This window comes from Xiphophorus maculatus, chromosome 13 (genome assembly GCF_002775205.1).
Source record: "Xiphophorus maculatus strain JP 163 A chromosome 13, X_maculatus-5.0-male, whole genome shotgun sequence".
Classification (NCBI taxonomy): Eukaryota; Metazoa; Chordata; class Actinopteri; order Cyprinodontiformes; family Poeciliidae; genus Xiphophorus; species Xiphophorus maculatus.
In genome coordinates, this window is record NC_036455.1 from 14064811 (window position 1) to 14081014 (window position 16204).

Genomic DNA, 16204 nt, shown 5'->3' on the forward strand with positions numbered 1-16204 from the left:
ACTACATTTCCTTTAGCTTTTTATTTTTAAACATTTGTTAATCTGCAATATTTGATCTTTAAATATTTTTATTTTATAGTCTTAGAACTATTTTTAAAATTTTATTTCATATTATGCTTTAGATACTTGGTTTTGTGTCTCTTTATTTTGTAATTTGTAGTTAATATTTTTTTCTAAATTACTTTTTTCAGTTAATGTTTTTTAATTGAATAAGAAATTGAGGATTATTCTACTTTTATTTCACATTTATTTAGTTTTTTAACGGTTTTGTTTTATATTTGCCAGTTATTTTATTTTTTACATTGTATTTTTTATGTAATTCTCACATTTAAAATTTTTGTCACACTTTTTCAATAAAAAACAGGTTCTGTTTGTCATATTTTATAAAAGACAGTTGTGTTTATCCATGCTTAGGTTATTTATATATATATATATATATATATATATATATATATATATATATATATTACTGCTGTTTGTGGAGAAGTTTTGGTGATGGAGGAATATATTTTTTGCATAAATGAATCTTTTTGACGTGCTGATTGAGTTCTGGAACAATATAAATAAAATGTAAATCTTTCTCAGTAAAAACAGACTCATGATGGTTTGGAGTGTTTTTCTTCTGAGCTTTTATTTGTGAAGATCTCAACATTTTAACAGTAATTGTGTTGAGGAGCCAAACATCTGGTGTGTAACTGGTTTTATTGGTGAATTCTGTCACATGAACTGGTTTCTGATCCCAGTTTACATGCTTTCTCTGATCATGGTGACAAACGGCTCGAACCAGTTGCGCAGCTCCTCCATCTTGGCGCCCAGGGCGGAGCGCAGGTCCTCGCCGGCGGTCTGGACCTGGTCCCTCACGTTGTCCACCTGCGTCTTCAGCAGCTCGTTCAGGGTGGTGATCTTGGCCTCGGCGTTGTCCCGTACCTGAGTGAAGTACGGGTCCAGTCTGGTCTTCATGCTCTCCATGTTGTCTGAGGCGCGGCTCTGCAGCTCCTCGATGTAGTCGGAAACGTGTCTGCGGCGGAAAACATCAGAGGTTTTATTTAGCTCAACAAACATCGTTGAAAATGTTCCACTGACAGCAGGCGAGTCTGAAGGACCTTCATTTACTCTAAATGTCAAAAATCTGTCTTAATTCCTTTGTGCTTTTCAAAACAGCTACACCTGCTCAAAATCTTGTTATTTTTTGGTCTTCAAATGCAAATGTGGCAAAAATCTGTGTTAGTTTAAACCTGCAACTGAAAATAATGTTTTATTTTTACAAAAAGCTCCAGCTTGATTAAAGATTGTTTTTAACAACATTGCGTTATAAACTATGGAGCTAAATTGGGGCCATAAAGTTTGTTCAAATGAAGAAAACATCAAAACTGAATACAAGATTTGAAACTGAAAAGTAGTTGGAATATTTTTTTCAGTTTCAAAATGTTGTTTTTTTTAACAAACTTTATGGCCCCAATTTAGCTCCATAATTAACATCCCATTTGATTCTCTATTTCTAGAGAATCCACCCAAGGTAAGGAGAATAAGCAAGTTCAGTGAATACATGAAATATTTAAGGATTTTCTGGGTGAAACCATTAGAATTTTTCTTCTGCTTGTTAAAGTTCATTTATGACCTGATATTCGTGAATTTTTCGCTGCTGCCGCCTGTCCAGCCCGTCACTCACCTCTGGATGTCCTGGGTGTCTTTCTGGAGGCGTTTCTTCAGCTTCCGGGTGTAGGTGGACACTCGGGCCTTGACGTCGTCGGCGTTCTGCTCCATCATGGTCTGGAGCTCCTGCAGGTAGTTCTCCATCTGGCTGCGGGCGTCGGTCATGTGTCCGCGCAGTCGGTCCACCAGCAGCTGCAGGTCTTTCCCGAAGCGCTCTGCAGCCTCGTGGGTGTAGGGGGCCAGCTTGGTCTGCATGTCGTCCCGGTACAAGGCCAGCTCTGACATGCTGTCCTGGATCAGGGTGCTGTTCAGGAGTCAGATCATTTACTTCTCAACTCCAGAAAACAGTAAAAACACTTTTAGAATCAGGCAATTTTTGTGTTTTGCACAGTTTGATCAGAAAGTGGCAGATCTGACTCCTAACTCAGCTGATTGAACAGGCCGAACAGAAGACTGTGCTCAAAGGAGTGTTTACTTCTCAGAGTCACTGAATCTAACAGAGACACTGGTAAATTATTGCATCAAAATATGGAGGACTGCAGCTGGCAAAATTTAAAAAATAATACCAAAAGGTACAACCAGTTCAGAAAAGGTCTAAATATTGCAATATTATGAAATAAATATAATTGTATAACAATAAGAGTCTGGTTTTCGGAGCTTGGATTCTTACCTACTGTTTATTTATCTGTTTATTTTTTAGGCTTCAATCGACCTCATAATCCAATATGGCTGCCAGAAGCATAAAATGTTCTGACATTATTTATTTACACTTTTTTATTCTAATTCTTTTCACTAAATTTACTCCATTTTTTGTTGTTTCACTACATAAGATACTATTAGCGGATTTTGTTGCTAACTGCTGTTAGCTTTGCCTCTGAGCGAAACAATAAGTAAATTTCAGAGGTTTTCTAACTTGCTACAGGTTTGGTTGGAATTTGTTGTTCTAAAAATCTAAATTATAAACTTGTAAACAAAGAGAGTTTTATACATAGTTTAAAATATCAATTAGCAACCAGAAGTAGCAAAACTGTGGTGTTGCTGAAATGCAAAAAAAAAAGGTTTATTCAACAAACTAACATTTTGGGTTTGGGTTTAAAACAAATTGTTATATTACAGTTTTGAGAGTTTTAAAATATTTTTTCTGATTTTGCGTTTAGGTGCTAGTATGCTAGCAGCTAGCACCTGGTCAGAAGCAAAGCTGACCAAAGAAACAAAACGGAGAGTCGGAAAAGTAAATATAGATTAAAATGAACATAGCGTTCCCTAAGTGGGGCCGGGACCCTGAGTGGGGTGAGCGGACACCAAGTGTGTGGTTGCAAAATGATTTTCAGAATCACAGTGATGTGATCCTGAGGAGTAAATAACGATTAAATAAATCACAAAACAAATAAATGTACAACTAAGTTTCTCATTAAATACTCTAATCCACATTTTAAGAATCAAACGTGACCTGGAACCGTCTGCAGCCTTTAACCTTCCTGGACCTGAACAAAGATCTTCAGTAGGAACAGGCTGATCACTCACTCCAGCTCTCGGCTGATCTGGGAGCTCTTGATGTCCTTCACCACTCCATCAGCCCTCGAATTCAGCTCTGTGATGTAATCATTGAACCTTTCCACCGTCACCTCCCACGTGCCCTGCCAGTCGTCCTGGAGAACGCTTCGAGCACGGGATCCTGGAGTGGACAAAGAAGAAACTTAATCTGCCACGTTTTAACCCCTTATTGCCTGGATTTATATCCAGTTGAACAAAAAAAATTCATTCAGATAGTAAATTACTTAGATATTATAAATGTAAACATTTCACCTACCATTACTGTAAATTTAGGTCTGATGCTAATTAGCGACAACAGGCTCTTAAGGAACAAAACACTGTTCAGTCTTATTTTATTGATGTTTTTGTTGCTCCAGGGACTTTCAAATGGAGTCAGAATTTATATTTTTGAACAACTATTGATTTTGAATTATTACAGTGTTTCAAATAGTACAGTTGGGCGGATCGATTCAAAATATCAATAATATCGGCACCAAGTCGTTATCGGTATTGGATCAATATTAATATGGTAAAATCAATACTTTAGTTTCAGATTCCCTCTTTAAAGATTGTCTTATTTTTGTTTTGTAGTTTGTCAAATCAACCCAAAAACTTTGTTACGATTTGCTGTAAAACTAGAATTTTTTGCTGTTTGTTTTGGGGGAAAAATGCACACAATTTCTTTTTTATTGTTCTGCTCTTTCTGCTTATTGTTAACATGATTTTAACGTTATGTTTTGGCTCCTGTTGTCTAAACTCTGTCCTAGATTTTAACAACTTCATTCATTCATTTCCAGTTATTTTAACAATTCTTGGATCTTAATTGGGTTTTTCAATAATCTTAGGTGAAAATTCAGAACTTTTAGTTTGTTTTTAAACCAACTATAAGAAATTCTTACATTTGAAAGGAGCTGGATGCAGAAACTTGATATTCATGTGATTCATTAACAGGTATACAAGCTTTAGTGTAAACAAAACACTTATCTTGAATCTATGTGACTCTATTAATGCCGACATGTTTCTCTTAAAACCCGAAAATCATAAAAACTTAAAAGAAACAGTTTTCAGAAAATGCATCAAATCTGCCAAAAAATACATGAAAACTATGATTTTTCTGTTTGCTTGAGTTTTTTTTTTGATAGCCTTCAAACGACCATTCTACTTTTCAGGAAATACTGACGCTCTTGACCTGAACCAGATGAAAGTGTTGGTTCCCACTTTTTAACCCCAAACATTTTTAATTTCCCTGGAGAAAAACCAAACTCACCTGAGATGACTGCAAGAGCGAGGATCACTGCAAACACCCTCATGATGACAGGAAGCTGGAAAATTGAGCGACACAAAAAGAGATTTTGTGAAAAATGTATGACAGATTAAACTTCTGTGAGGCAACACCAGAATCCCTTCTATGTTAACCAAAACTTGAATCTTCCTGCAGGAATGAAAAGGCTTGCGTCTCACCTCAGATGCCTGATTTGATCTGTGACGTCTGTGAGGCCGAATGAATCCTTCTCTCAGTATTTATACAGATTAGGTGGCACCGATGAGATCCAATAAATGTCTGGAAGATTTCTGACCTGCGTCCGAAGTTCCCAGCACGGACTGTGCTGTTGTCACCTTTTATTGCTGTGTTTGTTGTTTTGGCTCCACGTTGCACTGAACATGCAACCAGGTCAGAACCGTGAAGGAACCTCTTCGGACCTCGCTCGGCGCCAGCTGGTTCCTAAACAAAATGAAACTCCTCCTTCTTCACTTATACCGTCTTTAATTTGTGACTGAAGCTTCACATTCTGACAGAAAACTCTATTTTACAGCTGATTGACAGCACAGCAGGGAAAAGGTCAAAGGTCATTTCTATATCACATCGAGGTCCAACTGCACTGATTTGACATAACAGCTGCAGACTTCATTTATAAAACTTTTATTAGGTGGCTAATGATTATCGCACTGATAATTTTTGCATAACCCTGTTGATGATTAAAAATAAACAGACATGATGAAATTTAATCAGAAAGGCGTAAATTGCAATTTTGTTTAAAGCAGATCAATACACACAAAGACAAAATAATTGAATTGACCTTTCTCTGAGCATTTATACATTTTCTGTTAATGAACCAAAAGCCCTATAGTCACTGAAATAAATTAAAACGTTTAAAAAACAACAACAACTGAAGATTTACAGATAATTAACCAATAAAAATCAGACAATGGCACTTTGACCTTGAAATAATAAATGATATTTGTAACTATCGTCACTTTAGCCTCAAGCTGCTTGGAGTTGGTCTGATAGTTTTTACCTGTAAGTCGGTCAAATGGCTCAACTTACCCCAAAGTTTCCATTTTAACTTTATTTGTGCCTACAGGTAATAAAATATTACACCTTTATGTTCAGTTTATGACCTCGTGTAGTAAGTCATACAGCACAACTGATACAAAACAAACTAAAAATTATCTGCTATTGTCTAAACACAATTCATATGAAAGTTATGATAGACCAGATTCACTGTTAAAAGTGAAAATGTTATAAAACTACTACTTTTATAAAATTTGAAATAAAAGTCTAACAACGTTACCAAAGCGTTTCCTGCTTTCACAGACTCGTGGAAATGATGCTTCATTCTGATTATTTGGTCACATGATCAATGCTCTTTTTTTTTTACCGTTTCCTAGCAACAATGGTTGTCAAGACAACATGACTAAGAGCAAAATAAAATGGCACAAGTCAATCTGATTTTATTTCTTAACAGTTTATCAAATAAAACATTTCAGCTCTTCTCACTGGATGGAATCTGAACTTGTTCAGCGACTACAGATGGAAGATCCGGCTAAATCTGGAGCAAAGAATATTTTATTAACGCTTTTTTTGGAACATCCTAAATAAACTAACAAACAAAACAGGAATAAACAACAGTCACCGTCGCTTCAGTTGATCGTTTTTCCTGTGGAAATTTCCAGAACTGCAGACGTTCTGCAGTTCTGGAAGTTAGCATTGCAGTTCAGAGTTAGCATTGCTCGCTCATTTTAAACACCTTTTTAAAAGCGAATCATTTCTGAGTACATTTTAAAGTATATATCTTATAATTAGCAACCTGAAGAAGATGTTCATGACTAAAAACCTTAAATCAGGGTTTATTTTCACATCTGAGGAAACTTTCTGAAAAATCTTTTTGTTGCTAATTTAACCGAGTTCTTCTACTAGCTTATTTATTCACCTTAAACTGTCTTTTAATTACTCATTTTAGTTCTTTTTGGGTACATTGAAAACTTTTTGAGAGCAAACCTTCAACAAGGTAAATATCCAACCATGACCAAGTAAGTTATGGCTAATCTGAATCTGACACTTGATATGGCTAATTTTTCCAGTTCATCAAACCGTTTTAGTGGCTAAAGCAACAAAAATCATTTTCATAGATATCCTTAAGCTGGGTCTTCTGTGATATGTATCCTAATAAATGTAATTTGATTATAAACATTATGAACATAAACACAATTTGTTTTCAGGTTACCCACCAAAGTTAGATTAGCTAAATGGTTAATCTAGCCAAAAACGTCTTATAGCCAACTTTAAGTCAATGTTAAGGTTGACTTCATTTGAACAAAATTGTTAAATACTTTAAATATTTGTCTAAACTTTATCTCAAGCTTTCATCATCATCATTCATAAAATACATCTAAAAGTCCAGTTTTGGGCAAACACCTTTTTCCGTCTATCCTTGGTTCTTTGAATTCCTAACATCACAAACTTTAGGTTAGGCCTGAACAATATAGTCTGTTCACATTAACAATTATGGTTTATTACAGAAAGCATAGTGAACATGCATTCATATTGAATAAGCATTGTATTAGAGACCACTGTATTAAGAGCATTCGCCATTAAAAAGTGTTTAGAAAATTTAGAAAATGGTATAAATACCAGGCAATGAAAGTATTGGCACTGACATTCTGTATTTTATTGAAAGAATGTTGTAGACATCATAATTTGTTAAACATTTAACATTAATATACCAAGCAGATGTTGCCTCCATCTCAGGTGTGAAGGTGAACTCTTTTTCGATTCAGTCTACCTTTTTATGACTCTGTGCCCAGTCCTCCCACAGAAACTCCAGGTCGTCCTGAAGGCTGTCTGAAGCCTTATTTAGCTTCACCCGGCTTTGACTACATGGAACAATTTTCTTATTCAGGTCATAGGTAGTTTGAGTAAACGACCTATGGGTAAGGTAGTCACAGAGGCTGAAAACTTCCGACGTCAGGAGTCACAGAGGCTGAAAACTTCTGTGACTCCTGATGTCACAGAGGCTGAAAACTTCTGTGACTCCTGATGTCACAGAGGCTGAAAACTTCTGTGACGTCAGGAGTCACAGAGGCTGAAAACTTCTGTGACGTCAGGAGTCACAGAGGCTGAAAACTTCCGACGTCAGGAGTCACAGAGGCTGAAAACTTCTGTGACTCCTGATGTCACAGAGGCTGAAAACTTCTGTGACTCCTGATGTCACAGAGGCTGAAAACTTCTGTGACGTCAGGAGTCACAGAGGCTGAAAACTTCCGTGACGTCAGGAGTCACAGAGCCTCAAAACGTCCGTGACGTCAGGAGTCACAGAGGCTGAAAACGTCCGTGACGTCAGGAGTCACAGAGGCTGAAAACTTCTGACGTCAGGAGTCACAGAGGCTGAAAACTTCTGACGTCAGGAGTCACAGAGGCTGAAAACTTCTGTGACTCCTGATGTCACAGAGGCTGAAAACTTCTGTGACTCCTGATGTCACAGAGGCTGAAAACTTCTGTGACGTCAGGAGTCACAGAGGCTGAAAACTTCTGTGACGTCAGGAGTCACAGAGGCTGAAAACTTCTGTGACGTCAGGAGTCACAGAGGCTGAAAACTTCCGACGTCAGGAGTCACAGAGGCTGAAAACTTCTGTGACTCCTGATGTCACAGAGGCTGAAAACTTCTGTGACTCCTGATGTCACAGAGGCTGAAAACTTCCGTGACGTCAGGAGTCACAGAGGCTGAAAACTTCCGTGACGTCAGGAGTCACAGAGCCTCAAAACGTCCGTGACGTCAGGAGTCACAGAGGCTGAAAACGTCCGTGACGTCAGGAGTCACAGAGGCTGAAAACATCCGTGACGTCAGGAGTCACAGAGGCTGAAAACTTCTGTGACTCCTGATGTCACAGAGGCTGAAAACTTCTGTGACTCCTGATGTCACAGAGGCTGAAAACTTCTGTGACGTCAGGAGTCACAGAGGCTGAAAACTTCTGTGACGTCAGGAGTCACAGAGGCTGAAAACTTCTGTGACGTCAGGAGTCACAGAGGCTGAAAACTTCCGACGTCAGGAGTCACAGAGGCTGAAAACTTCTGTGACTCCTGATGTCACAGAGGCTGAAAACTTCTGTGACTCCTGATGTCACAGAGGCTGAAAACTTCTGTGACGTCAGGAGTCACAGAGGCTGAAAACTTCCGTGACGTCAGGAGTCACAGAGCCTCAAAACGTCCGTGACGTCAGGAGTCACAGAGGCTGAAAACGTCCGTGACGTCAGGAGTCACAGAGGCTGAAAACATCCGTGACGTCAGGAGTCACAGAGGCTGAAAACGTCCGTGACGTCAGGAGTCACAGAGGTTGAAAACGTCCGTGACGTCAGGAGTCACAGAGGCTGAAAACTTCTGACATCAGGAGTCACAGAGGCTGAAAACATCTGTGACGTCAGGAGTCACAGAGGCTGAAAACTTCTGACGTCAGGAGTCACAGAGGCTGAAAACGTCCGTGACGTCAGGAGTCACAGAGGCTGAAAACTTCTGTGACGTCAGGAGTCACAGAGGCTGAAAACTTCTGTGACTCCTGATGTCACAGAGGCTGAAAACTTCGGTGACTCCTGATGTCACAGAGGCTGAAAACTTCTGTGACGTCAGGAGTCACAGAGGCTGAAAACTTCTGTGACGTCAGGAGTCACAGAGGCTGAAAACTTCTGTGACGTCAGGAGTCACAGAGGCTGAAAACTTCCGACGTCAGGAGTCACAGAGGCTGAAAACTTCTGTGACTCCTGATGTCACAGAGGCTGAAAACTTCTGTGACTCCTGATGTCACAGAGGCTGAAAACTTCTGTGACGTCAGGAGTCACAAAGGCTGAAAACGTCCGTGACATCAGGAGTCACAGAGGCTGAAAACATCCGTGACGTCAGGAGTCACAGAGGCTGAAAACGTCTGTGACGTCAGGAGTCACAGAGGCTGAAAACGTCCGTGACGTCAGGAGTCACAGAGGTTGAAAACGTCCGTGACGTCAGGAGTCACAGAGGCTGAAAACTTCTGACATCAGGAGTCACAGAGGCTGAAAACATCTGTGACGTCAGGAGTCACAGAGGCTGAAAACTTCTGACGTCAGGAGTCACAGAGGCTGAAAACGTCCGTGACGTCAGGAGTCACAGAGGCTGAAAACGTCCGTGACGTCAGGAGTCACAGAGGCTGAAAACGTCCGTGACGTCAGGAGTCACAGAGGCTGAAAACATCCGTGACGTCAGGAGTCACAGAGGCTGAAAACTTCTGACGTCAGGAGTCACAGAGGCTGAAAACTTCTGACGTCAGGAGTCACAGAGGCTGAAAACTTGTGACGTCAGGTGTCACAGAGGCTGAAAAATTCTGTGACTCCTGATGTCACAGAGGCTGAAAACTTCTGACGTCAGGTGTCACAGAGGCTGAAAAATTCTGTGACGTCAGGAGTCACAGAGGCTGAAAACTTCTGTGACGTCAGGAGTCACAGAGGCTGAAAACTTCCGTGACGTCAGGAGTCACAGAGGCTGAAAACTTCCGTGACGTCAGGAGTCACAGAGGCTGAAAACATCCGTGACGTCAGGAGTCACAGAGGCTGAAAACGTCCGTGACGTCAGGAGTCACAGAGCCTCAAAACGTCCGTGACGTCAGGAGTCACAGAGCCTCAAAACGTCCGTGACGTCAGGAGTCACAGAGGCTGAAAACGTCCGTGACGTCAGGAGTCACAGAGGCTGAAAACATCCGTGACGTCAGGAGTCACAGAGGCTGAAAACGTCCGTGACGTCAGGAGTCACAGAGGCTGAAAACTTCTGTGACGTCAGGAGTCACAGAGGCTGAAAACTTCCGACGTCAGGAGTCACAGAGGCTGAAAACTTCTGTGACTCCTGATGTCACAGAGGCTGAAAACTTCTGTGACTCCTGATGTCACAGAGGCTGAAAACTTCTGTGACGTCAGGAGTCACAGAGGCTGAAAACTTCCGTGACGTCAGGAGTCACAGAGCCTCAAAACGTCCGTGACGTCAGGAGTCACAGAGGCTGAAAACGTCCGTGACGTCAGGAGTCACAGAGGCTGAAAACATCCGTGACGTCAGGAGTCACAGAGGCTGAAAACGTCCGTGACGTCAGGAGTCACAGAGGTTGAAAACGTCCGTGACGTCAGGAGTCACAGAGGCTGAAAACTTCTGACATCAGGAGTCACAGAGGCTGAAAACATCTGTGACGTCAGGAGTCACAGAGGCTGAAAACTTCTGACGTCAGGAGTCACAGAGGCTGAAAACGTCCGTGACGTCAGGAGTCACAGAGGCTGAAAACTTCTGTGACTCCTGATGTCACAGAGGCTGAAAACTTCTGTGACTCCTGATGTCACAGAGGCTGAAAACTTCTGTGACGTCAGGAGTCACAGAGGCTGAAAACTTCTGTGACGTCAGGAGTCACAGAGGCTGAAAACTTCTGTGACGTCAGGAGTCACAGAGGCTGAAAACTTCTGTGACGTCAGGAGTCACAGAGGCTGAAAACTTCCGACGTCAGGAGTCACAGAGGCTGAAAACGTCCGTGACGTCAGGAGTCACAGAGGCTGAAAACTTCTGTGACGTCAGGAGTCACAGAGGCTGAAAACTTCCGACGTCAGGAGTCACAGAGGCTGAAAACTTCTGTGACTCCTGATGTCACAGAGGCTGAAAACTTCTGTGACTCCTGATGTCACAGAGGCTGAAAACTTCTGTGACGTCAGGAGTCACAGAGGCTGAAAACTTCCGTGACGTCAGGAGTCACAGAGCCTCAAAACGTCCGTGACGTCAGGAGTCACAGAGGCTGAAAACGTCCGTGACGTCAGGAGTCACAGAGGCTGAAAACATCCGTGACGTCAGGAGTCACAGAGGCTGAAAACGTCCGTGACGTCAGGAGTCACAGAGGTTGAAAACGTCCGTGACGTCAGGAGTCACAGAGGCTGAAAACTTCTGACATCAGGAGTCACAGAGGCTGAAAACATCTGTGACGTCAGGAGTCACAGAGGCTGAAAACTTCTGACGTCAGGAGTCACAGAGGCTGAAAACGTCCGTGACGTCAGGAGTCACAGAGGCTGAAAACTTCTGTGACTCCTGATGTCACAGAGGCTGAAAACTTCTGTGACTCCTGATGTCACAGAGGCTGAAAACTTCTGTGACGTCAGGAGTCACAGAGGCTGAAAACTTCTGTGACGTCAGGAGTCACAGAGGCTGAAAACTTCCGTGACGTCAGGAGTCACAGAGCCTCAAAACGTCCGTGACGTCAGGAGTCACAGAGGCTGAAAACGTCCGTGACGTCAGGAGTCACAGAGGCTGAAAACATCCGTGACGTCAGGAGTCACAGAGGCTGAAAACGTCTGTGACGTCAGGAGTCACAGAGGCTGAAAACGTCCGTGACGTCAGGAGTCACAGAGGTTGAAAACGTCCGTGACGTCAGGAGTCACAGAGGCTGAAAACTTCTGACATCAGGAGTCACAGAGGCTGAAAACATCTGTGACGTCAGGAGTCACAGAGGCTGAAAACTTCTGACGTCAGGAGTCACAGAGGCTGAAAACGTCCGTGACGTCAGGAGTCACAGAGGCTGAAAACGTCCGTGACGTCAGGAGTCACAGAGGCTGAAAACGTCCGTGACGTCAGGAGTCACAGAGGCTGAAAACATCCGTGACGTCAGGAGTCACAGAGGCTGAAAACTTCTGACGTCAGGAGTCACAGAGGCTGAAAACTTCTGACGTCAGGAGTCACAGAGGCTGAAAACTTGTGACGTCAGGTGTCACAGAGGCTGAAAACTTCTGTGACTCCTGATGTCACAGAGGCTGAAAACTTCTGTGACGTCAGGAGTCACAGAGGCTGAAAACTTCTGTGACGTCAGGAGTCACAGAGGCTGAAAACTTCTGTGACGTCAGGAGTCACAGAGGCTGAAAACTTCCGACGTCAGGAGTCACAGAGGCTGAAAACTTCTGTGACTCCTGATGTCACAGAGGCTGAAAACTTCTGTGACTCCTGATGTCACAGAGGCTGAAAACTTCTGTGACGTCAGGAGTCACAGAGGCTGAAAACTTCCGTGACGTCAGGAGTCACAGAGCCTCAAAACGTCCGTGACGTCAGGAGTCACAGAGGCTGAAAACGTCCGTGACGTCAGGAGTCACAGAGGCTGAAAACATCCGTGACGTCAGGAGTCACAGAGGCTGAAAACGTCCGTGACGTCAGGAGTCACAGAGGTTGAAAACGTCCGTGACGTCAGGAGTCACAGAGGCTGAAAACTTCTGACATCAGGAGTCACAGAGGCTGAAAACATCTGTGACGTCAGGAGTCACAGAGGCTGAAAACTTCTGACGTCAGGAGTCACAGAGGCTGAAAACGTCCGTGACGTCAGGAGTCACAGAGGCTGAAAACTTCTGTGACGTCAGGAGTCACAGAGGCTGAAAACTTCTGTGACTCCTGATGTCACAGAGGCTGAAAACTTCTGTGACTCCTGATGTCACAGAGGCTGAAAACTTCTGTGACGTCAGGAGTCACAGAGGCTGAAAACTTCTGTGACGTCAGGAGTCACAGAGGCTGAAAACTTCCGACGTCAGGAGTCACAGAGGCTGAAAACTTCTGTGACTCCTGATGTCACAGAGGCTGAAAACTTCTGTGACTCCTGATGTCACAGAGGCTGAAAACTTCTGTGACGTCAGGAGTCACAGAGGCTGAAAACTTCCGTGACGTCAGGAGTCACAGAGGCTGAAAACTTCCGTGACGTCAGGAGTCACAGAGGCTGAAAACTTCCGTGACGTCAGGAGTCACAGAGCCTCAAAACGTCCGTGACGTCAGGAGTCACAGAGCCTCAAAACGTCCGTGACGTCAGGAGTCACAGAGGCTGAAAACGTCCGTGACGTCAGGAGTCACAGAGGCTGAAAACATCCGTGACGTCAGGAGTCACAGAGGCTGAAAACGTCCGTGACGTCAGGAGTCACAGAGGCTGAAAACTTCTGTGACGTCAGGAGTCACAGAGGCTGAAAACTTCCGACGTCAGGAGTCACAGAGGCTGAAAACTTCTGTGACTCCTGATGTCACAGAGGCTGAAAACTTCTGTGACTCCTGATGTCACAGAGGCTGAAAACTTCTGTGACGTCAGGAGTCACAGAGCCTCAAAACGTCCGTGACGTCAGGAGTCACAGAGGCTGAAAACGTCCGTGACGTCAGGAGTCACAGAGGCTGAAAACATCCGTGACGTCAGGAGTCACAGAGGCTGAAAACGTCTGTGACGTCAGGAGTCACAGAGGCTGAAAACTTCCGTGACGTCAGGAGTCACAGAGGCTGAAAATGTCCGTGACATCAGGAGTCACAGAGGCTGAAAACATCCGTGACGTCAGGAGTCACAGAGGCTGAAAATGTCCGTGACGTCAGGAGTCACAGAGGCTGAAAACTTCTGACGGCAGGAGTCACAGAGGCTGAAAAATTCTGTGACGTCAGGAGTCACAGAGGCTGAAAACTTCCGTGACGTCAGGAGTCACAGAGGCTGAAAACGTCCGTGACGTCAGGAGTCACAGAGGCTGAAAACGTCCGTGACATCAGGAGTCACAGAGGCTGAAAACGTCCGTGACGTCAGGAGTCACAGAGGCTGAAAACGTCCGTGACGTCAGGAGTCACAGAGGCTGAAAACATCCGTGACGTCAGGAGTCACAGAGGCTGAAAACTTCTGATGTCAGGTGTCACAGAGGCTGAAAAATTCTGTGACTCCTGATGTCACAGAGGCTGAAAACGTCCGTGACGTCAGGAGTCACAGAGGCTGAAAACTTCTGACGTCAGGAGACACAGAGGCTGAAAACTTCTGATGTCAGGTGTCACAGAGGCTGAAAAATTCTGTGACTCCTGATTTCACAGAGGCTGAAAACTTCTGACGTCAGGAGTCACAGAGGCTGAAAACGTCCGTGACGTCAGGAGTCACAGAGGCTGAAAACGTCCGTGACGTCAGGAGTCACAGAGGCTGAAAACGTCCGTGACGTCAGGAGTCACAGAGGCTGAAAACTTCTGACGTCAGGAGTCACAGAGGCTGAAAACTTCCGTGACGTCAGGAGTCACAGAGGCTGAAAACTTCTGACGTCAGGAGTCACAGAGGCTGAAAACTTCTGATGTCAGGTGTCACAGAGGCTGAAAAATTCTGTGACTCCTGATGTCACAGAGGCTGAAAAATTCTGTGACGTCAGGAGTCACAGAGGCTGAAAACTTCCGTGACGTCAGGAGTCACAGAGGCTGAAAACGTCCGTGACGTCAGGAGTCACAGAGGCTGAAAACGTCCGTGACGTCAGGAGTCACAGAGGCTGAAAACGTCCGTGACGTCAGGAGTCACAGAGGCTGAAAAATTCTGTGACGTCAGGAGTCACAGAGGCTGAAAACTTCCGTGACGTCAGGAGTCACAGAGGCTGAAAACTTCCGTGACGTCAGGAGTCACAGAGCCTCAAAACGTCCATGACATCAGGAGTCACAGAGGCTGAAAACTTCTGTGACTCCTGACGTCACAGAGGCTGAAAACTTCTGACGTCACAGAAGTTTTCAGCCTCTGTGACATCAGGAGTCACAGAGGCTGAAATCTTCTGTGACTCCTGATTTCACAGAGGCTGAAAACTTCTGACGTCAGGAGTCACAGAGGCTGAAAAATTCTGTGACGTCAGGAGTCACAGAGGCTGAAAACGTCCGTGACGTCAGGAGTCACAGAGGCTGAAAACGTCCGTGACGTCAGGAGTCACAGAGGCTGAAAACTTCTGACGTCAGGAGTCACAGAGGCTGAAAAGTTCTGTGACTCCTGACGTCACAGAGGCTGAAAACTTCTGACGTCAGGAGTCACAGAGGCTGAAAACTTCTGACGTCAGGTGTCACAGAGGCTGAAAACTTCTGACGTCAGGAGTCACAGAGGCTGAAAACGTCCGTGACGTCAGAAATTTTCAGCCTCTGTGACATCAGGAGTCACAGAAGTTTTCAGCCTCTGTGACTCCTGACGTTGGAAGTTTTCAGCCTCTGTCACGTCAGGAGTCACAGAGGCTGAAAACTTCTGTGACTCCTGACGTCACAGAGGCTGAAAAGTTCCTGGCTAAGCTAGCCTTAGCTGCCTAGCTATTTGACTTAGCCAGTAAAATAACTTGGTTACTGTTAGCTATAATTTTATTGATGAAAATTATTTTGTTGCTTTAGCCATTAAAACGGCTTTGTAAGGCTAGAAGAATTCAGTAATGTTAGCTGCTGGAAAGATTAGCTATAGCAAGTCTTTGGTTAAGAAAAACTGTAGCTTTTGACATTTACTTGGTCATAATTGGATATTTACTTGTTGGTTTGTTTTTTTAAAGTTCTCAAGGATAAAAAAAAAACCTTAAATAAAATTGGCAATTTTATTTAATTGGCAATTTAAATAAAATTAATAAAATTGCCTGGCTAAGCTAGCCTTAGCTGCCTAGCTATTTGACTTAGCCAGTAAAATAACCTGGTTACTCTTAGCTATAAAAAAGTTGTTTATAAATATTATTCAGACATAAAAATAAACCTTGACTAAGGTTTTTAGGCATTAACACCTCATTGAGGTTAATAATAATAAAAATAGATTACCTGTGAAATCATCAGGCCAGTAGTAAAATAGCTCTTTAAAATGTGACAATTAGCCAGTAATTCAAAGATGAACAAAAAATAAATGTTTTTTTTTTTTTTAATATCAGCAATTACATTTTATCCACAGAGAAGACAGAGATTTCTGGCAGAGCAGTGTATTACCTGTGTGATGAACATGTT

At 43.2% G+C, this 16204-nt stretch overlaps 1 protein-coding gene across 1 annotated transcript; it reads right to left on the bottom strand.

Annotated features, from left to right (window-relative positions):
* Positions 1–605: 605 nt before the first annotated feature.
* Positions 606–4708, bottom strand: LOC102232293 (apolipoprotein Eb-like). The gene is made up of 5 exons (XM_005802834.2): positions 4648–4708; positions 4454–4508; positions 3178–3328; positions 1670–1957; positions 606–1018 (listed from the first exon to the last, which is right to left on the bottom strand). Exons 2-5 carry the CDS (start codon positions 4494–4496, stop codon positions 745–747), a joined length of 756 nt encoding a protein of 251 aa, XP_005802891.1. The 5' UTR covers positions 4497–4508; positions 4648–4708; the 3' UTR covers positions 606–744.
* Positions 4709–16204: the final 11496 nt, after the last annotated feature.

Coding starts and splice junctions, on each gene's coding strand:
- LOC102232293 (XM_005802834.2), bottom strand. CDS start 4,496: ATGAGGGTGTTTGCAGTGATCCTCGCTCTTGCAGTCATCTCAG. Junction 3,329..4,453: donor CGCTCTTGCAGTCATCTCAG/GTGAGTTTGGTT, acceptor TGTCCACTCCAG/GATCCCGTGCTCGAAGCGTT. Junction 1,019..1,669: donor GACACCCAGGACATCCAGAG/GTGAGTGACGGG, acceptor TTTCCGCCGCAG/ACACGTTTCCGACTACATCG.